Source organism: Centruroides sculpturatus, unplaced genomic scaffold (genome assembly GCF_000671375.1).
Source record: "Centruroides sculpturatus isolate CEXI.00-Female unplaced genomic scaffold, Cexi_2.0 scaffold109, whole genome shotgun sequence".
In the NCBI taxonomy this organism is placed as follows: Eukaryota; Metazoa; Arthropoda; class Arachnida; order Scorpiones; family Buthidae; genus Centruroides; species Centruroides sculpturatus.
In genome coordinates, this window is record NW_019384440.1 from 669,665 (window position 1) to 692,693 (window position 23,029).

Genomic DNA, 23,029 nt, shown 5'->3' on the forward strand with positions numbered 1-23,029 from the left:
AAATCAACTTCGATTCAAGATTTATTTGAATCATTCATTTTTGAAATGAATTGTTTTAACACATAAAAGAATTAAAAGGAAAATTTTGTCTTATGTAACCTATTCACTTTTGCAATTTTTAAGTATATTTTCTAGGAAATTCAAATGATATTTAATTCAGAACCTGTTCTACTTCATCTATTTAATTTTCCGCTTAAAATATTATAGTTTTACTTTTTTAACACAATATTTTACCTTTATCGTCGTTAGTCACATTCTTTTATATAGGCCTGTATTTAGATTATTTCCTGTTAAAAGAAGAAAAATTAATTTTATTCGAATTATTTTCTATTGATTAAAACATTTCGCACTTGTTTAACATGTTATATAACGATCCATTTTTCTTTCTTGGATCTCCAGTTTCCTCATTATAGTAGGCCAGTATGGACAAAGATAAAGCTTTTCTTCGAAGTCCCTATGAAAACTTAATCGAAGAAATATTCTAGATGACCATTGTCTATAATAAAATAGACTACTAAATTCTTCTATAGATCTCATTATATTTATGTATAATCTGCTATATTCAAAGTTAGAGTTCATTTTTAAGATTGGAGTATTTGTCGATTCAAAAATCGATCCGAAGATAAAATATTCACCTAATTGCCTCGAGGAATTTGGTACGATCGTTGCGGACCTTCACAGCTTTTCGTAGAGCGTTATCATATGGACAAAAAGAGAAATTGCACGAGGCCCAAAACCAATCTTTTATAAGAAAATTTTCCCGAAGAAAAATGTCTGAAGGCCCCTAATTTGTCTGGGCTCCACGAATCTATAACGCTCCACTGTAAGTAATTTATATAGGATGTTCATCCTTCACTTAATTAATCAATTTTACTGCGAGTCAGACTCGCTCGTAACGGACAGAATTGAATTTTCATTACTCAGATGCTTTGATAAACTTATAAAACAGCTGTTTTGAAACCATTTACGGCAAAGAAGGCTCGACCGGATTTCATCTGGGATTTCCCAACGCGTCATACGGTGACCACAGTGTATACTAAATACAACTTCCTCTTATTCTCACGTTGATGTTTATTTTTGTGTTATCGTAACGGTTATATTCTGTAATCCAATTGCTAAAACATCATAAATATAAAGAATAACTTTAAGCAGTTACATTTTATTATCGGTTCAAATTATGCTGATAACATATATCACTATCATTTCATTATTTATATAACTAAGTAATTAACATCCACATTCCTTAAGGATTTCATAACTGTGTGTTAAGATTGTTTAGTATCTTAGCAGTAATTTTTTAAGAATTCTGTAAATATGTTAATTGGTGTTTTGTTATGAAATATTTTCTATTCACTGTAATTTAATATATTGAAGTATCAATAATTAAAGAATAAAATTTGAAATTCATTGAATAATTGTAATGAAAATGTCACATTTATCTTATTTCTAGCTATATAAAATTCTTAGATTAAATGTAAGGAGAAATATGTTTTTATAGATTAATTTTACACTTTCTTTTCATTATCAATTATCAAAAATTCTCTCTCTCAAAATTTTCAAACCAGTAATAAATCCATAACGACCTTAAATAACCAAATAAATATATATTTTTTTTTATTTGTGGTTTTAGGCCCCTAAAAAAATATATATATAAATAAATAAATAAATANATATAAAAGTGTTTTTTAAAAATTAATTTTACATAATCTTTACTTTTTTATACATCCATTAACATCTATTGAAATATATTTTTAATTTAATATATATAAAAATTTGCATTCAGGCCCATCCTGAATGAATTAATATATTAAAAGATTCAAATTAAAAATCTAATAATATAATTGTTATAAAAAAAAGGCTATTTATTAAAATTATTAGTTAGTTAAATGTGTTTTACGTTGAATAAGAGAAATTTAAAAACGACAGAAATTTTCTAATTGTTAAAATAGCACTGTTGACCTTTGACATCTAAATACAAGGGAAATTAATAGAAAATACAGTCTTACAATGAATTTAATCTGTTTAGTCTGAAGAAATGTAGTTACATTTTGTTTACATCAGACTTCAAGTAATATAAGTTTATTGTAAGTAATAATTTCCTACTCATTTTCTAATGTATAAAGAAACTGAAATGTTTTAATAACCTTTAATTTAGCTTTATTAAATCATACTCTGAAGTTTAGAAACAATTCTAATTAAAGCAGAAGTGTTTTTTTTAGTTTTATTTAATTAAATTACTAATCTACGAGAACTTTCTATTTAACATGTAAATTTTATATTGCATTATTTATGGTAACTCATCAATATTTACACCAAGATATGGATTGCATAACTTATCAGATAAACTATTGTATCTTTAAAATACATATAATTACTGTAGATAATTATGAACTGAATAATTATTTCAAAGTATAGATTTAATACATAAGAAAATAATGATAAAAAAATTCTGTTTTTTTAAGAAACAGTTTATTTAATTAATTAACTTATTGATTTGTAAGTTGTAATTTAAATTTTTAAATTAATATACAATCTTCTCTATATTATCATTACAAGTTATCAGATAATTAAATTTACAAAAGAATGACTGAATTTTAGTTTTACTTGTAAATAAAATTTTTTGAAAATATGTAGTGTTATTACAAAGAGAATAAGGAAGCTACCTATAATTCAATATATTAATAACATTTTCCTGTTTGGTCTAATGATTCAAATTAAATTTTAAAAATGATACTGTAGTTATGATGATGTAAGAATAAATAAATAGTTCCTCAATAGAAGTTTTTCTTATATATCATAAACCAACTACTCTAGCTGATATATTTTAAAAACGATAACAATTACAAGGATATCAATCCTTAAATTTACAGTTTTTATAATCACAGGGTCTTCCAAAAAAGATACTCCATTTTAAATTATTGTAATTATGTTAATTATGGAAATCATGTGATTGTTATATGTACATTAAAACATTGGAGAACTGTCCAAATTTCATATTTTCTCATTATAATTTCTCAATGCATACACTTTGTGTCATACGACGCATATTCAACTGATACTCAAACTCTTCCTATATTTGCTACAGCATATCCATTGTTACTCCTTTCACAGCAGCCACAATTCTACAGCTTGCAGATTACTCATGTTGCGCAATGATGAATGATTCCAACTTTGTGAACAGCAGAACACAAAACATCTTGTGAAGTTGCCATTATCATTTACAACACTTCCTAGAGGTAGTAGACAATAAGATGTTTGAATGCAGATGGGAGATGAAAATCAAACAGTTACTCTATTGATTGGTGTACATTGCATACTTCTCAGATAACATAATTACAGTAATTTAAAATGGTAGCATCCAATTTTGGAAGACTATATCTGACACTACTAATTTAACTAACAAAACTAAATCTCTTGAAACATGATTGATGGAATATATATGATTCCAATGGTCAATAATAAGAATGTGCATATTTTTTAATATAAATAATAATTTCTAAAAATTTTTGCTTTATTTCCTATTAGCAAATATTTCAATAGCTTGAAGTTACTAAATTAAATTGTTTATAAACTAAGATTACGTATGAAGTTTTTGGAATGTATAAATTATTTTAATGAATTAAAACATTTTTTTCGGTTATTATACAGTTGACTTAAAACTGATTTTACAATACTCCCAAATTTATACATATAATTAAAAATTTGAATTGACAGTAGAAGGTTCAACAATTCTTGAACACACAATTCTAAAAGTTGTAATATGTTTTTAATAATATGCATAAATTGATATTTCATTTGAACATTTATTTATTTGCTTTGAAGATTAAATAACTTATTTAAATGTTTAAATTTTTGGCATTTGTACATTACTCTTTTAAATAACAAGATACCTTTGAATTCCAACAATGTAATTAACAAAATTAATACAAAATTGAAGACAATCTTATTAAATATTTTGCTGAAATCCAAAGATTTTTCTTGATAAGCAAACTAACATTTTTTTTTAACCAGTGATGAGTAACCTCTTTTGCATATGGGCTGCTGCATTTTATGGAGGATTTAAGCCTAAACTCCAAAAAATTCTACCAGTACACTAGGTACTAAAATGTATAGTTTCTCATTGTTTTACTGGTTAAGTTTAATTTAAATGTTCTTTGTTACAAATATTGGCTTTATTAGGCAGAAAACAGAATAAAATTACATTGGCAAAGCCTGAGGGTTGCATATGAGGACCTCAAGAGCCACATATGATCTATATGTTCATGACTGCTTTATATGTTTATGTAATCTAATGATGGTAAATTCTAAGGATAATTAAAAAAGTTTTAATGGGTGAATTAATGTTAAAACTTCTAACATAACAAAAATTATTATATTTATTTCTTTTTCAAATTATCTTACATAACGAATAAGTTTGCTTGTATATAATAGCATAAACATAAATTGAATGAAGTTTCATTCAGGAAAAAAACTATATCTAAAATATTGCATATTGACAGTATTGAAATTCCATTATTAATTTATAATTCTTCACAATATATTTCAATTTAAAATTTTGCTCTTCTGTTTACTGTAATTTAAAAACAAAGTATACAATAGAATATTTTTCTTCATTTATACAACTATAATTTTCAATATACATATTATACTTGCTATTTATCCTTATCAATAAAAGGATATCATTAAGGAACTAATTAATAAAGTATTTGAACTTAATATTCAAAAGTCTTGTTTTGAATATTTGGAAAAATCACGGATCATACTTTTCTAATGGATTTACAAAAAATTGTGATAATAAACTTTCAATATTTGCCAAAGTAGTACTAGTTTCTTCCATGATATCTTTTGTTCCAATTTCTTCTTCTTTAAATTTTTCATATTCACGTTTAATCCGTGAAGAAAGCTTAATAGACTTTTGACTAACTCCCAAACTTGTATTCTGTTTTATTTCTGTTAACAGATCTGTTACATTTTTGCTAAATTTATCTTCCATATTTTTCAAAGCCATGTCATGGACATCTACCATATCAGTTCCCATTATCAATTCCTCCTCTACACTTTTTTTGATGATTAACATTTTTTGAGCTTCTTTATACCATTTTTCTAATTTTTTTGCCAAAACATGACAGGCTTCCACGCATTCATCACGAAATAGTGTTAGAAGTTTTTTGCTGTTTTGCTGTATCTTAACTTTTTCTAGTAAATGAAACTGTTCATCATGATAAGAAAGTGTACGTGATGTCTTATCTCTAACAAAAGCTTGCCAACTGTCACGTATTTTATTTACGTAAGTTTCTGCTTTATTATTACAACCATCCAGTTTTGGACAATTATTTAATACTGTATCCCAGTCTTTTTGTAGTTGTTTAGTTTGAAGCATTGATTCTAGAGGCTTGAATTTATTTCTTATTGAAGCAAGATGAAGATTGATTGCATTATTGCTATGTTGTTTTTCCATTCCAATTTTTGAAAGCTGTGATAAACTATTCAGTGATAAACTGTTTGAATCAAAATGTTTTATAATCTCAATAATATTTTCTTGACAAGTAACAAACACTTTAACTTGTCCTTCAAGTGCTTCCACTCTCTGTGTAAGTTGTTTCATTGTTTTTGATAAGTTATTTACATCTTCATTTATAATATATAAAAGAATATTTGGAATATTCGATAACATACGATAGGATCTTACAAGTTTTTCGATGAGTCGTTTTACTGCGTGGGCAATACTGCAACATGTTTTAGCCATAACGGCATCATGCTCTACATTTACGGTCGACATGTGAAACATAGGGAATTTTGCCGAAGGCCCTTCCATTCCCGTTTGGAGTTTAATATCAGTATTATCTTTCTGTATAAGAATCAATGGATTTTCAATTGAAGTACTGGGTAAAATAGAAACTTTTGCATTTGGTTCAACTAATTTGTCATATAAAGCTTTTTCATACAGTAACAATTGATTTACAACAGGAACATGAGTTTGAATCATGATTTCTTCTTTCAACTGATTATATATCTTTTCTGGCTGCATATAAATTGTGATCTCTCTACTCGCGTTCATATAAAAAATATGAAATACTTTTCGACTAACAATATCTGTAACAGAATCAAAAAACTTATCAAAAGACCACATTTTCTCGGCGTTACATTCTAATATACCAGCAAGGAGAGTAGTAACTAAATTCTTAAGTCCTTGACTCAATAGACACGATTTAGGTAATTCTTCGCTCCATTCTATAGGTCCGTTCTCCGTACACTGAACGCCAGATATAACTCCCGAAGCCTTCTTTGTTGTGATATAATGCATCGTCTCTTTATTCCTCCTTCCACCGTAAGGCCTAAACGGCAAAGATCCGGTGGCCAAATGATACAGAGTAACGCCTATACTCCACAAATCGACCGTAGCACGAAAGGACTTGCCGACCGGATGTCTAAGCACGGCTCTCTCATACATGTCGGGATGTAGATATTCCTCGGTTCCGTACAACGACATAAACTGCTGATCATCATCCAGTTCTCGAGCAGCACCGAAGTCCGTTAACTTATACACACTTTTACCGTCCTCGCTAATGTATTTCATGATATTTCCCGGCTTTAAGTCTCTGTGGATGATGTTATTATCTCTCAAATACTTCATTCCTGCAGAAAGGTCTCTTAAAACACACAGGAACTCGCTTTCCTCCAGTCCATTACTGTTCTGTGGATCGTCTAGTATTGTAAACAAACTCCCACCAGTACACAGCTCCATCACCAGAACCTTACTTTGAGTTTCCACTTCCTCTTCTATAGCTAATAACTTGACAATATTTTGATGACACACTTTCTTCAGGACTTCAAACTCTCGCATTTGTACTTCGTAAGGTCTCATCTGACTTACGTGATTGAATGTTTTTACTGCGACGGAATCGCCCTTCGCTTTATTCACGCCTTGATAAACCGCACCGGTTGAACCCTTCCCTAGCACACACGTTGTACTCCAAACATAATTGGCGGAACCGCGTAAATACGACATGTCTCGCGTATTTTGATGAAACTTCACATCAGAAAACGAAACCGTCTCGTTGGCTTCTTGCCACGTGACGTTGACTCTGCGAAGGAGGTCACCGGTACGAGGATACGTCTACAGGTAGGGGGCGTTGTTCGTCGAAGGATGACGTCGCCTGGAAACGTTTGGCACGGCGCTGTACAAGTTTACTTTGTTGTCCAATAAATTATATAACAACTCGAAATTTTATTATTTTAAAGTGCTTAAAATAAAACGAAATTATAACAAAGTGTTTTCAATTTTTTTTGTTTTTTAAATAAATGCGAATAAAAGTTTACTTTTGCATTTTTTTTTGTTATATATATAACAGAGGAAAATTAATTTGAAAATTTTGATATATTTATACGAAATTTTGCTTTAAAATGTTAAAAGACTGCTCATTTTTAAACGGATGATAAGTTTTTTAATCGCAAGATGGCGTTAGATATCGCATTTATTTTGACGCGAAAATATTTTGCTTTCAGACTTCATTTAATTGAATTATTTTAACATTATGTAAAAAATATTTTCGTGTAAAATATCTTAACAATAATAAAAACATTTTTTAAAATTATTGAACATGTTCCAGCTAAAAGAAATCTGCACGAAAAAACTTTAGGCATTATTTATGCTTGACGTCATAGCCATGTGACGTAACGTTATATGACACCTAGATGACGTCACGTTAATTTTTTGCGAATTTTTTGCGTTTCTTACAATCCAAATTTCATTAAATCGTACTCATTAATTAATTAATTAAATTGTTGTTGTTTTAATATAATATTTATTTAACAAAATGAATGTTTTGTTTAACAATTAATTTAGTCGCCGAAATTAACTTCTTATTAGTCGCATTTATTTTAAAATAAAAAATTCTATTTAACTGGCTAATAATCACCTTCAGTAAATTAAATCAGTTTTGTGGACCCGCAGCATTGCGTTTTACAATAATAATTGCTGTTTTGATGCTTAAAAAAGAAGAAATAAAATCTCTTTTAATTTTACAAAAAGTAAAATTTCGTAAAGTGAAAAACTTTCTTTACAATTTTCCACTTATAATAAATTCATTTATTTTTTCAACTCTCTTCTCTGTGAACACTAAGAGACTCTTTGTTTTAAATGGGAATTGTGGGTTTGGTCATGCCCACAATGTGGGTGGGCAGATGGTGAGGGACAGGACTTGCCATCTCTGGACAGACTGTCCAAGAAAATTCCTGGAATTTCTGGAGTCTGTCCAGCTGGATTTAGTCTTGGGTCCTCTAGAGTAAAGCTGACCATATCATTTACAACCAAAGTGGAGACTGGCCAGGTGGCCAAAAGGTCAAGGTAACAGCATACTGCTCTGGGAAACTGGGATCCAATCCGGATGGATCAAAAAATTCCCAGGAATTTTTCGGGAGGTGGACCATCCGGTTATGTCGGGCCTCATCCCTCACCACCCGGTCACCCCATTGTGGGCCTGGTCAAACCCATAATGGGATTGCTGAAAGAGGCTCTCTTAGTGCCCACAGGGAAAAAAGAATTAAAAAAAAACTAACAAACTGGAGACACATTTCAAAATCTGTAAATTGGTTATATTATATTGGTGTTTTAATAAAATTGTTCTATTCAAGGATTGATTCTACAATCAAATGTTAAAAACTGGGAAAAATGAGGATAGTCCCCTGAAATTGGGTACGTCTGGTCATCCTATGTAGAGCAATAAGACATCAGGACATCAAATTCTTGTATTATGAAAATCTGTAACACCAAATAATTTCAGTACAGAATTTTAAGACAAAAATTTTATATATTTGACAATGCAGATATCAGATGTATTCTGATAAAATTGCTTTTCCATGTTGAAAATACTTTCTTAATAGTTTGATTTTTAATAGAATAACTTTAATACTTTAATAATATGCCTTTATGGATGGGCAGAATTTATAAAACTGAACAAATTTTTTTATGTAAAATTCTGATTTAGATCTTTTTCTATTTGAATTACATGTAATTACGACGAACATAACAATTTAAATTGTTAGAATTTGGAAAAAAAACAGTTAGCTCCTTGATGCTTACATTGTGTGATGAGGAAGTTTAAATCTCTGTCAAATAGTATTTTTAAGATTGATGTTAGCATTACAAATCCTATATGAAAGAAATGAGTGAAATATATTTTGAAAAGATAAAAAATAAAAATATGAAAATTTAAATTTAATATTAAGTGTAGTTATATAATTTATATAGCTAAAATTTACATAAGAATAATCAGAATATAAATTATGATGAGAATATAATTAAGTGAATGATTTTTAATAAATAAGTAGCACATAAAGTGTAAATGTTATTGTATAAAATCTTGTTCATAAAAAAAAAAACAAAAATTTAAGACCCAGACAGAAGAAATATGTTTGATTCTAGGCCAAATTTATTTTTTCTGTCCAGATCCTGGATTCTTTTTTGGTTAGACACGTGATTCAGACAGTTTGTTACTTGTATGCGAAACAAATTAACGAACTGTGTTGTTCACATACTCCATTTGAATGCTTTAATCAAATAACATAATAAGATAATTTATATATACATAAATTAATTTAAAAAATTAAATTTTCTAATACAAATATGAAACAATAGTTTATTACAGTAGTTTAGAATTAAAATTTTGTATTCTGAACATTATAATAAATTGTTATAATACTGCAAATTATTAAATACTGCTATTAAATTTTCAATATTTTACAAAAAATATATTTTAAATTATACAAATACAAGATTTAAAAATAATAAATAAAAGTTAATATATAATTAATTACACAGGCCAATAATGAAAAACTTTTTTCTTTATTTCACGTATCCTTAATGTATTTTCATGTGCTGAATTAAAAAATGACACTATAAAAGTTACATCATGTACCATTTTTTTTTCATAAATTTCATTTTTGTATAGTAATAACAGAATTATTTCACTGCAAATATACAAACAAAGAATCTGTTTCATGTACCAGTACTTCTGCAAAAAGTACCCACACTTATCAGAAGCCAAGGTAAAAGAAGGCATTTTTGTTGGCCCAAATATAAGAAGACTGATGCCAGATGACCAACCAATGGCATAGTGAAGGTAACGAGTTCCCAGGGGCAATCTTTAGTTGACCCCAATTTTAATATAAATAGACATTGGGCCTTTTTTTTTAGTACAGTCTCATCAAACAACCCTATACTTTCAACATCTGTCCCATAAAAATCACTGAAAGTTTTGCAATTTTTTTTTGGAGATTATAAATTATTGTTCTCTATCAATTTTTTAACATTCAGAGGAAAATCAAACTTCAAGTTCAATTCCAATAAGATGTCAATTGTTTCTCAAATGTACAACATGTATCTGGTGTTCTTTTTGACTTGTGCCCAGGGAAATTGCCTCTCTGTCCTTTGTTGCTTTGCCTCTGCAGATGCTGCTGACTTCCTGTTTACAATGAGTGAAGTGGAAAGAGAGGCTTGAACTACCTTCTAAGGGATCATTCATAACTACCTTGGAGACTAATGACCCTAGATACATTACCATTGAAAGTGGTTGATGAAGTTTAAAGTGTTGGAATGTTTAATAAGCTTGAAACCTCACTTTTTGCATGCTCATTTGAACTGTTTTCCTAAACACCTTTGAGCAGTGAGCAAGGAGCAAGAAGAATGCTTCAACCGAGACATTAAGGAGATGGAAAGACGATACCAGGGCAGGTGGAATGTTAATATGATGGAAGACTGTTTTGATAACTGACACTTTTAAAAGCATGTTTCATAGTTATCATGACTAAGCTATAATTAGCAAAATAATTTTATTATTTTATTTTTTTCCTGTTAGTGTTGTAGAATGATATTAGCAATGTTGACTGGAGTTTTTCTGTCTATTGTAGTATATTCTATGATTTCTCATTTTAATTCAGCTGCTTAAATAATTATGACAATAAAAAATATTTAGATTTTAAATTATACTAAATTAAATTATATAATAATGTTAAACTCATTTTTTATAATTTTTAACCATAAATTTTGATTAAAAATATTTAGGTTATGAAAAACTTATAAATTCTAATTTATTAAATGTTTTTGTTAATAATTTTATTAATATTTTTGAATTTGTTGTTGCAGAGGAACAAGAACGTGTTCAGAAAAAAGTTTTTACCAATTGGATTAATCATTGTTTTGCTCAAGTAAGAAAAATATAAATTTTATTAATATTTTTGTTGTTATATTTAAATATTAAGTTTTAATAATGATACCAATTAATTTCAAAAACTTTTTAGTTAAGAAACATTAAAATCTGTCTTGGATCATATTAAAGATACCTTTCATCAAAATAAACCTTGACTTATGTAAACTTAAAATTCAATAAGGAAAATTTCAAATTGTATTGTAAGTTGGAAGTTATTTGAATGCCAAAGGACATGTGTCCAGTTTTTCAGAAAGGATGCCATCTGCTGCTTCCAACATTATATATTCAATGATTATAAAATTTACAATAAATAAATTAGTATTTATGTAATAAAATGAGACTTTACTGAATTACTGAAATTTTATAAGTTAAGATACATTTTGTTGAGTGCTTTTGTTAAGTTTTATTCCTAACCTGTTCAAGGCAAAAAATAAAAATGTTATTTAAATATAGAATGAGGATTTTACAAAATTTTGAATTTTTGGAACATGCTTAATTAACTTACAGCAAAATTATTGACAAAAACACATACAGGTATCCCTTGCTTAATGCAGGGTTTGATTAATGTGCAAAATTAATTGTGACAATTTTTTTTATATACAGCAGAAGTTTTAATTTTTGTTTATTAAAATAAAAATATTGTTATTAACCGAAAATTTGTTCTAGCAGATGGTGATTGTTCAGTCAAGTACTGAAATACCACCGTACTTGATTAACATGGTAGCATTTGGGGATTAATTAATTGTGTTAATCAAGCGATACCTGTATTAAGTTAAAGAAAATTTGTAATTACAGTAACATATTTATACTTGAATCACATCTTTATATTTGCCCTAAAATTGTTAGGAGTACAACTTAACAAAGATGTTTAGAAAATTGTTTATGTTATATTATTTAACTTTAGTAAAGCCTGAAGAAGGTTTTATTATATTATTACAATAAACAAAATGTGGCATAATATTTATTATCTGTTTTTTTCTTAAAGCTAGTTGAGGAAACAAACATGAATAAAAGTATTGTATCTGATATCGATAACTCTATGTTTGGTTTCCTCAACTAGCAGCTTTAAAAAAAAGACAGGTTTAATTTTACTTAAGTGAAATTCTTAGTGCTTTTACATTAGTATTTTTCATATATGAGAGTGTGAAACACAAGAACACAATATAAATTATATAATTTAGTTGAAAGCTTGTTTTAATATTTTGTAATATTTGAAGAAAAAATTTTATGAAGATTTTAAAATAATGTTTGATATGAGAGAGACAAAACCTTTCACACTTTGTTTCTAGCAGTTTTAATCTATAAGAACAAACGTTTTTGGCCATTTTGAACCTTAAAAAGTACCTGAAGAAGGCCATTCAAAACAGCCAAAAACATTTGTTCTTATGGATTAAAACTGCTAGAAACAAAGTATGAAAGATTTTGTCTCTGTTATTTTAAGTAGCTCTATCTTTGTGTGCATGGAAATGTTTGATATGACAATTCTTTATAAAGTTTTAGATTTATTTAATAAACTTTTTAGATCTTCTGCAACTTTATTGATTTTATATTTAGTATTTAAGGTTTTTATTAATATTAATTAATATAAACATTTATATTTGATAAAATATATTAATATATGTACTGTACATGTTTAGTGATGGAAAATATAAATAAATAAAAGAAAATGCCTTACCTTAATCCTTTGAAGCAGAATTGTAATTAATGAAAAATTTTGAAATTTTTTTGCAAAAATAAGTTAAATATAGTCTACGTACTGTCATTTTAAAAGTTATATGCAGTAAACATACATCTAAGAAAAAAAATAAGTCATGGGACAAATATGTCCCAATCTGTGTCAATGGTAGAAAAGCATACAGTATATCATGAAGATATGTTCCAGCAGTTGGATTTATGACTTAGAAAGTCTTTTAAAAAAACACATAATATTATTTTCATGTATAACTTGAAGCAGTTTCTGTTGCTCATTGAACTGAAATGAATTTGGCAAGTCATGCAGAAGATGTTTCTTTGGTTGTAAATGTTTTTTGAGCTCATTGTTTGCAGAATTTTTTCGTGCATATTGTGTCTGGTAAGTGGTCAGTCTTTTTCTATTGTTTTTCCCTTCCATTTTTCGAGATGTAAGTGTGGAGAGTATGCTTCTTGTTTGAAAAGATTCTGATAAGTCCTCATGCAAGAAATCTTCTGAAGTCAACAGACTTCATTTTTTAATTTGGGTTGAGTATTTTTCAAACAATGAAGGCATTATTCACAGAAATATCAAGATTATTGAAAGACTGAAAATAATACTTTATTTTAGATTTCTTGTTTATTTTGAAAGTTACCTTTTTATTGTATATAAGGTCCATTCCACCCATAAATTTATTGTAGATATGCACAACGTTTGGGTACTTCTGTTTTTTTTTTTTTTTTTTCCTTTCATTTCTACTTTTGTTGTCTTTCTTATCCAAATCATATTCTTCTTCATCACTTAGATTTACATACAACAATTCATCAACTTTCCTAATTGGGCTGCAATTTGAAAAAATTGTAAACCTATAAATTCCCATTGTCATCTGTTCATCTGTATGTCTTTCCTTAATCTTGAGAATGGAATTAGGTAGATGAATGATGAGACCATATATGGAAACCTTAGGGCTGGCGGTTCTGATTAACTATATATAAACTTCCAATGCAAACTGGAAGTCACATTATTTCTATTCAAAACTTCCCCTGAAAGCATTAATAGATGACCGTCATGACTGTATTGTTAGAGGAAAAGTATGATGTACAGGGGCAAGACACTACTAATTTTAGATGGAGAGTATATATTTTAAATTAAATAAATTAAAAATATTTAAAAAATTGCAGCTTGGCATTGTGACAATATCACAATTAATAATTGCTCGTAAAAGTTTTAATTCTACACTCTACTGCACTAGTTACTTGCCATGATTTGATTTTCGAATGTTTTATGTAAAAAATATTAGCTGTTATATGGATTATTCATTCAAAGTTTAACCGAAAACAAATTACAAACTAACATTATCAGAAAAGGTTGGAAATACAATATAAAAGTCAGAAACAAATAATAGGACTCCTTTACAAGGTATCCCACTAAAGCCAAAAATACTTGTATATGCAAAACATTGAAATTAAGAAACTTGAAAAGAGCACTTCAGTAAAAATATACAGCAAACATTACAATGGTAAAACTTAAAGACAAACACAATCAACATTGACAAATCTTATATACAAAAACTTCAATCACTGCCATAGCAATATTTAACAACCCTTCACACAGAATGGGATAGCTATGTACCAATTAGTTACCTTAGTGATATATCTTGCATTTGACTATTTCAAGTAAAAAGAACCCTCTGATATTGTCCACTCAACTCTGAAGATAATAATTTTCCACAATTATTGCTATAGAAAAACTCAGTTTGGCTATTTAAAAAATTAAACTTAGGAAATATTTTCCAGATAATTTTTCCAAACTCAATGCCATTAAAAAATTGTAACACAATAAATATTTATCAAATAAATGTTATTAAACAGTAAGTAGGAACCATACTTTTGTATTTTATCCAAAAGTAAGTCTATATAGTTAATAATTATAATGATATTTAATTTTAAAAAATGAGACAGCCATGTACAGTACTGTACCATCTGCTTCAAAGGGTTAAAAAGAAAAAATAAAAATAAATTCTGCTCAGTAAAAATAAATTCTGCTTCAGTGTATTGTTTTTAATATTTTGAGATACAATATAATTTGGACAGAAGTTTATAGTTTATTGTCTTTTACAAATTATTAATCTATAATTCATGTTTTGCCACAATAAATTGTAGTAAAAGCAATATGTTAACTTTTATCTTTAACTGAAATCTAAGTTGAAGCTACCAAAATAAAAGTTTAAAAGTTCACCTTATAATAAGGTTTTATTTTGATATTCTCAACTTAGCAGTTTTTAGTAAAGATAAAGTTTTAGGCAGTGCCAAGTTTTACAGCTTTTTATGGTTAACTCAACTTTTCATGTTAGCTTTAATTTTTTTATTATTTAGTAAATTTCTGAGTAGAATTTATTTGTATTGCAAAACAATACTTCGTACAGTATAAGAAAAAATTATATCATTAATATTTAAATATTATGATTATGCAATTCATATAATACAAATGATACATTGAATGATAAAATAATACAAATGAGATATTTGTACATAATTATAATTTTTAGGAAATTTTAACAAACCATAATCAATTTTTGAAGGTCATTTCTTAAGTTTTTATAAATTAAATTTATTGATTAATTATTGATGAAATATTATTGCTTTTCATTTACAAGATGCAGCAATAATTTTCATTTTACCAATAATATGATAATACATTTTTACAATATTAATTTGAATTTTTCTTCTATGTTTAGGTTAAACCTCCCATTATTGTAAATGATTTAATAGGAGATCTTCGAGATGGAACAAAATTAATAGTTTTATTAGAAGTATTGTCTGGGGAAAGATTGGTAAGATAAGAACTTCATTATTATTTAAGCAGAATTATTACTTATATTTTTGCTGGAATAATCTGTCTTTAATTAATGCACAATTTAAAAATTTATACTTTTTCAGTATGGTGAAAGAGGCAAAAGATTAAGACGACCTCATTTTATCAGCAATATTAATACTGTTCTTAGATTTTTGGAAAGAAGAAGAGTAAGTTATTTTATTTTATTAACATTTAAATGTACAGTAGAACCCCTCTAGTCCGCCCTCAGCTAGTCTGTCACTCCAGTTAATCCATCACTCCGGTTAATCCATCACTCCGGTTAATCCGACCGTGGTCGGAGTCGAGAAACTTGTCCCGACTTGTCGGTGACTCCCCGTCTGTGGCGTTTTTCTGTGTTCGTTATAGTATATGTTTTACATTGTGTGTACACTTACAGTTTTGTGTGTGTTTCCAACATATCAGGAGTGAAACATAAACACTTTATTCTTTCATTAAATGAAAAATTAGCAGTGCTACAAAGACTGGACAAAGGGGAAGATTGTTTATTTTACTTTTTGCTGATAATCCAACCTTTTTTGCGTTCCGACCATACACCCAGTCCCAAAGGTGATGGATTAGAGGGGTTCTACTGTATTTGCGATCATTATATATAATAAATCTTATTATGAAAAAATTTGAAGACACTGGAAGGTTCATGTTAAATAGTACATATCATATCCTTTTACTTCTCGTATCATAATATTGTTTTATCACATTTGATGTAATTGTCTTCTATATAATAAAAATTGTAAATAGACTTTGAGAAAGAAAAATCATATTCAAAATATACATCAAAAAGTTATAAATATACCAATAATATCTTTTTAAAAACATTTTAAACTTTGAAAATAACTTTAAGATGCTAAATGAATGGAGAAAAAAATCTTAACTCAGAATTTTTGAGTTAACTTTACATTAAGTTAATAAATTATATGGGTGGACTGAAAGTCAGTTAATCAAAATATTTTTAAGAACTGTTAAAACCAGTTTGGAACAGCTGCATGTTGTTATTTATGAATCCCTTCTGAAGAAGCAACTGAATTATGAATAATAATATGCAGCTGTTCTGGCTGATTTTAATTATTCTTAAAATGTATCTCGATTAAGTGACTTTTAGACCACTCTGTGTATCACAAAAATATATCTGACAATTCAAATAAAATTATTTAAACTGTGAAGTAAAATGTATTTTTAATCATCTTATACTAAAAACTTTCAAATGTTAATAATTTTTTTCATCAATATAAAGTCTCCTTGAAATTGAATAACTAATTGTTTATATGTGTGACTAAATGGATGGTGTGGTAATAGTATATTATCTGTAGATAGTATAATATTATTCTGGTAATAATGGTATTATTGATAAGGCTAAAATATTGAAAAATTTTATAAATATAAAACTTAATTTGCATTAATTTTGGCTTTTCAAAATTAACAGAGGATACAAACTCGTAGTTATATTATCTACCATATTCCATATTTTTATGCTTTTGTTATTGATATCTACTATAGTATTACAGAGTTTTTACTACACATACTACACATTTGAATCTCTGATAATTTGTTTGTCTTATACACATGTGATCATTGCTAAATTGAAAATTAATTTGAAATATATTCTAATCAAATATTCATAAAATAACATAAAATTGTATTAAATGAACTAAACTTTATTATTTTATACATTAATTGGGTCAATTTTGTCTGTTTGTATCACTGAGTACATGCTAACAAACATTCCTTAGGGCTGGCGGTTCTGATTAACTATATATAAACTTCCAATGCAAACTGGAAGTCACATTATTTCTATTCAAAACTTCCCCTGAAAGCATTAATAGATGACCGTCATGACTGTATTGTTAGAGGAAAAGTATGATGTACAGGGGCAAGACACTACTAATTTTAGATGGAGAGTATATATTTTAAATTAAATAAATTAAAAATATTTAAAAAATTGCAGCTTGGCATTGTGACAATATCACAATTAATAATTGCTCGTAAAAGTTTTAATTCTACACTCTACTGCACTAGTTACTTGCNATCTGAAATTATAAGTCTCATTTCTTACATTATACTTGTATTATAAATTACTTATAAATACTTAAATCGAAGGCAACCAACTTTTTTGCAATGAAAAGGAGGACACAAATAAATTGAAGGAAAAAATATTGTAAATAAAAGAAACATTTTATTCATTGTAACAATAATACACTTTAGTAATCTCTACTGCATGCGTATGTGTTGTGTTGTGTTTCGGTAAAAAGTAAACAAAGCCACTTGCACATGGTGTGCTCTCTCAAGGTCTCCGTGCAGAGTGCATGCATCTCATAATTGCATCTTGCTGCACTGTACTGAGCCTTGATGAATCGTTATGTCAAATACAAACACATCACATCACATGCAACGGATTGGCTCAGCATTGATCAAATGCATAGATTTACAGATTAGTTTTCAAATATCGAAAAGGGGACATGTAGGAGGACACTTTTTGAGGGACAGAACTTACTACTAAAAGAAGGATTGTCCTCCCTACAGGAAGATGCTTGGTCATCTTATTAAATCATGAAATTTTTAACATATATACAAAAACAATACTTTGCAGTTAACATCTAAATTTATTAATAACCAGCAATTTTGGTCTAATGTAAACCATCCTCAGGTTCTCCACTATTAGAATAAAATACATTATCCATTCATTCTAATGGGCTGAGAACTTAAAATGGTTTATATTAGATCAAGGTGCTATTTATTAATAAATTTAGATACCGATGGTAATGTATTGTTTCTATAATTTATATATTTTATAGGTAATGTGGCAAATCTAAATAATGTTGAGATTATCCAGGTAATATCAATGTTTACTTGTAGTGTTACAAGTAATATATTGAACTTTAACCAGTTGTTTCCTTATATGAGATTTTCTTCATAAAACTTCAAAAATTTTTCTTAGCATAACATTTTAATTGTAAACATTAAAAATATATGTAAATTTTAATCAATTTATTAACGTTTTATTGTTTTCACTTTCATTTGAGTTAACATAAAGAATTTAATGATAAGAAATTATATTATATTCACTTCAATAATTTCTTGTACGGTTTTCAAAGTTGTACAATTATGAAATTATAATTTTAAACTGGAAAAACTTTCATTTTGATACTTATATCATTAATATTTAAATATTAAGTTTTAATAATGATACCAATTAATTTCAAAAACTTTTTAGTTAAGAAACATTAAAATCTGTCTTGGATCATATTAAAGATACCTTTCATCAAAATAAACCTTGACTTATGTAAACTTAAAATTCAATAAGGAAAATTTCAAATTGTATTGTAAGTTGGAAGTTATTTGAATGCCAAAGGACATGTGTCCAGTTTTTCAGAAAGGATGCCATCTGCTGCTTCCAACATTATATATTCAATGATTATAAAATTTACAATAAATAAATTAGTATTTATGTAATAAAATGAGACTTTACTGAATTACTGAAATTTTATAAGTTAAGATACATTTTGTTGAGTGCTTTTGTTAAGTTTTATTCCTAACCTGTTCAAGGCAAAAAATAAAAATGTTATTTAAATATAGAATGAGGATTTTACAAAATTTTGAATTTTTGGAACATGCTTAATTAACTTACAGCAAAATTATTGACAAAAACACATACAGGTATCCCTTGCTTAATGCAGGGTTTGATTAATGTGCAAAATTAATTGTGACAATTTTTTTTATATACAGCAGAAGTTTTAATTTTTGTTTATTAAAATAAAAATATTGTTATTAACCGAAAATTTGTTCTAGCAGATGGTGATTGTTCAGTCAAGTACTGAAATACCACCGTACTTGATTAACATGGTAGCATTTGGGGATTAATTAATTGTGTTAATCAAGCGATACCTGTATTAAGTTAAAGAAAATTTGTAATTACAGTAACATATTTATACTTGAATCACATCTTTATATTTGCCCTAAAATTGTTAGGAGTACAACTTAACAAAGATGTTTAGAAAATTGTTTATGTTATATTATTTAACTTTAGTAAAGCCTGAAGAAGGTTTTATTATATTATTACAATAAACAAAATGTGGCATAATATTTATTATCTGTTTTTTTCTTAAAGCTAGTTGAGGAAACAAACATGAATAAAAGTATTGTATCTGATATCGATAACTCTATGTTTGGTTTCCTCAACTAGCAGCTTTAAAAAAAAGACAGGTTTAATTTTACTTAAGTGAAATTCTTAGTGCTTTTACATTAGTATTTTTCATATATGAGAGTGTGAAACACAAGAACACAATATAAATTATATAATTTAGTTGAAAGCTTGTTTTAATATTTTGTAATATTTGAAGAAAAAATTTTATGAAGATTTTAAAATAATGTTTGATATGAGAGAGACAAAACCTTTCACACTTTGTTTCTAGCAGTTTTAATCTATAAGAACAAACGTTTTTGGCCATTTTGAACCTTAAAAAGTACCTGAAGAAGGCCATTCAAAACAGCCAAAAACATTTGTTCTTATGGATTAAAACTGCTAGAAACAAAGTATGAAAGATTTTGTCTCTGTTATTTTAAGTAGCTCTATCTTTGTGTGCATGGAAATATNAGTTTTTAATTTTTTTAATCACTACAATTTTTTAGAGCAGTATTTTTCAATCTTTCTTATCTCATGGCACACTTTAACCTATAATTAAATTTCCATGGAAAAAAAAATCACGTGATTTAAATTTCTGTTTGTAAACATTCTATTGCCACATTACTTGCCACTTAACCTAATTCTTTTTGCCTATAATTTTTGTGAATTAAATAAAACAGTATTGCTGTTCCTTAAAATAGAAGCAGGTTACGATAGTTAAGTAAATGAAAATTATTAATTTAAATAAGAAAAGCCATTAACATTAAGTATTAATTTGCTTTTAAAAGTGGCATGATAATTGCCTTTAGAAACCTGCCCAATGCCCCACTATTTTTAAGTTAAAATAATTTGAACTAAATATGGACAATTATAGATACATTTTTGATTTAAAAAAAATTATTTTAAATGAAATAACACAGTGTTATGCACATATAATTTTGCTTATAAATATATATTTTTTTATTACATTGTGTACATGTTTATTTATTATAACAACTTAAATTGATCATACAACTTTTTCAGAGGTTTTAATTTTGACATGTACACTTATTGCTCTTTGGGCTTCTTTTGAAAATAATTTCTTAATAACCTTCAAAAATTTTTCTGGGACACGATCCTCTCATGGCACATCGGTTGTTTTAGAAGGTATTATTGTTTGAATTATGTAGAATAAATTTATAAGTTTTATAAAAGCAACAAAAGGGAACACTAATACATTGATATTAGAAAACAATGAATTTTTTTTACAAATGTTATTGATCAGTGTCTGAAATTATGCTATAAAATTATGTCTACACGATAGTTCAAGTGCATCTTAAAATACATGAAACATATCAGATTTATATTTTGTATTATATGCTTATTGAATTTGTAAACCAACCTTTTAAATATCCAGCACAAAAATTATTCTAAACTAATGTTTTCAAACTAGTTTATAGCTCTTCATTGGAGTTAAACTTAACCATTGACATTAGTTCAGCCAAAGTTTTATGCTGGATATTTAAAAGGTTGTGCTGTAAATTTAAATACATCTAGTTGGCAATTTTTCATTTATGTACTTAGCCTGATCAAATTCAGTTATTAAACATTTTTTTTTGTACAAAATTAATTTTAATATTAAATGTTTTTATGTGGATAAAATTTTATTAATTTACAATTTTTAAACATTCTAATAACTTATTATCTCCATAAAATGGTATTTCCTGTATGACTTAAAATTATTTGACAAAGAAGTTAAAACTTTCAATATAATTTATATAATTTAATTACTGTTCAGTATTAAAACTTACCATAAAACTATATTATAGTAATATAAAAATAATTTATATTATTGTAGATTGAAGAAAATACAAAATTATTGGCAGAACAAGCTGCTTATTTACAGTTAAGCAGTAATAGTAGTGTAGAGAGTATTGGAAAAGGCAGCCCTCTACCAAGTCCTGGTGCAGCTCAGCCCAGTGTAGTTTCAGTACAAGCAACAGCTGCTAAACAGATTACTCCTGCAGAGAGATGGAGAGGTGGAGCTCGCAAAGCATTATTACAATGGGTGAAAAACAGCATTAGTCAGTAAGTGAATGGATTTAGGTTTCATTATTTTGATATATGAACTTGAATCATATTAATCTAATATATTAACCAGAATCAATTATTATAATTAGTTATTAATTAAACTTATTTAACACAACAGAACTGAATATTAATGAAAAAATTCCCAACTGGATGAAATTTACATAACAAACAATAAAACCTTTTAAATCTAGCAAAAATTATATTTATTAACTAACATTTTTGAGCTAGCTACAATGACACTATTAGTCTTTGCATTGGAGGATGGTAATGCAGTAGAGTGGGAGGAAGCCAGAATTATAAGACCAGTTAAAAAAGACAGAACTAGCAAAATTTGCTGAAGTTCTTGAAATTACAAGGCCATATACATTGAATGCATCCAGGAGAGAGTGGCCATTGGGTAGTTCTGGCAAATGCCAGAAGGGCTAATACTATTAGAAATTGTATATATGGAAAATATTACAATAGCCCCCTCTATAACACTGTTGATAATTCTGTATTATATGAATTCCATGTTGTACAAGTCACTTAGATTTTACAAATATGTGAGCTGTTCACAGCGTGGCATATGTATTTATAAAATCTAAGTGACTTGTACAACATGGAATTCATATAATAAGGAATTATCAACAGTGTTATAGGAGGTCAACTGTATTTATTAATTATATTCAAATGTAATTGATTATACAAATACATTTGAGTTTATTTTATTTTACTATTTCTTTTCACCCAAGTTTTTTTGGAATATTAATATCTGATACTAGTTGTAAAGTGGAAATGCAGTCCTGATGATGTCAAACTCAAAATCATGTCCTAGTCTGTTGCTGAATTCATCAATAGAAGGAATGTAACATCTGTTTCCACCACATAGAAGTTTTTGTTAAAAAGTTTATGTCCTGCTTAATATAATTAGAATTGTATTGTATGGTATATAATGTGAGGGTTTAGATATTTACCTGTTTACTAAGATATGAACTTAGGAGATTTACATGTCAATATTTGTTTGGAATGCAGTGTTGCAAATATGGGCATCTTCTAATGTGTGCACCCTTTATTTTATTATCTTTTATTTATTTTATTTTGTTTAGTTTGTTC

The 23,029-nt window shown here is 27.5% G+C and overlaps 2 protein-coding genes across 2 annotated transcripts in view; one reads left to right on the forward strand and one right to left on the reverse strand.

The window, feature by feature from the left end:
* Positions 1 to 23,029, forward strand: part of LOC111620118 (nesprin-1-like) — a 307,506-nt gene that overhangs the window by 37,985 nt on the left and 246,492 nt on the right. Inside the window, exons 3-6 of the mRNA XM_023361978.1 lie at positions 11,144 to 11,205; positions 15,614 to 15,709; positions 15,816 to 15,899; positions 21,705 to 21,934. Coding sequence (XP_023217746.1) covers positions 11,144 to 11,205; positions 15,614 to 15,709; positions 15,816 to 15,899; positions 21,705 to 21,934 — 472 coding nt within the window. The remainder of the gene's footprint in view (positions 1 to 11,143; positions 11,206 to 15,613; positions 15,710 to 15,815; positions 15,900 to 21,704; positions 21,935 to 23,029) is intronic.
* On the reverse strand, positions 3,871 to 7,187 carry LOC111620135 (serine/threonine-protein kinase TBK1-like). The gene has a single exon (XM_023362000.1). It carries the CDS (start codon positions 7,007 to 7,009, stop codon positions 4,751 to 4,753), a length of 2,259 nt encoding a protein of 752 aa, XP_023217768.1. The 5' UTR covers positions 7,010 to 7,187; the 3' UTR covers positions 3,871 to 4,750.

Coding starts and splice junctions, on each gene's coding strand:
- LOC111620135 (XM_023362000.1), bottom strand. CDS start 7,009: ATGTCGTATTTACGCGGTTCCGCCAATTATGTTTGGAGTACAACGTGT.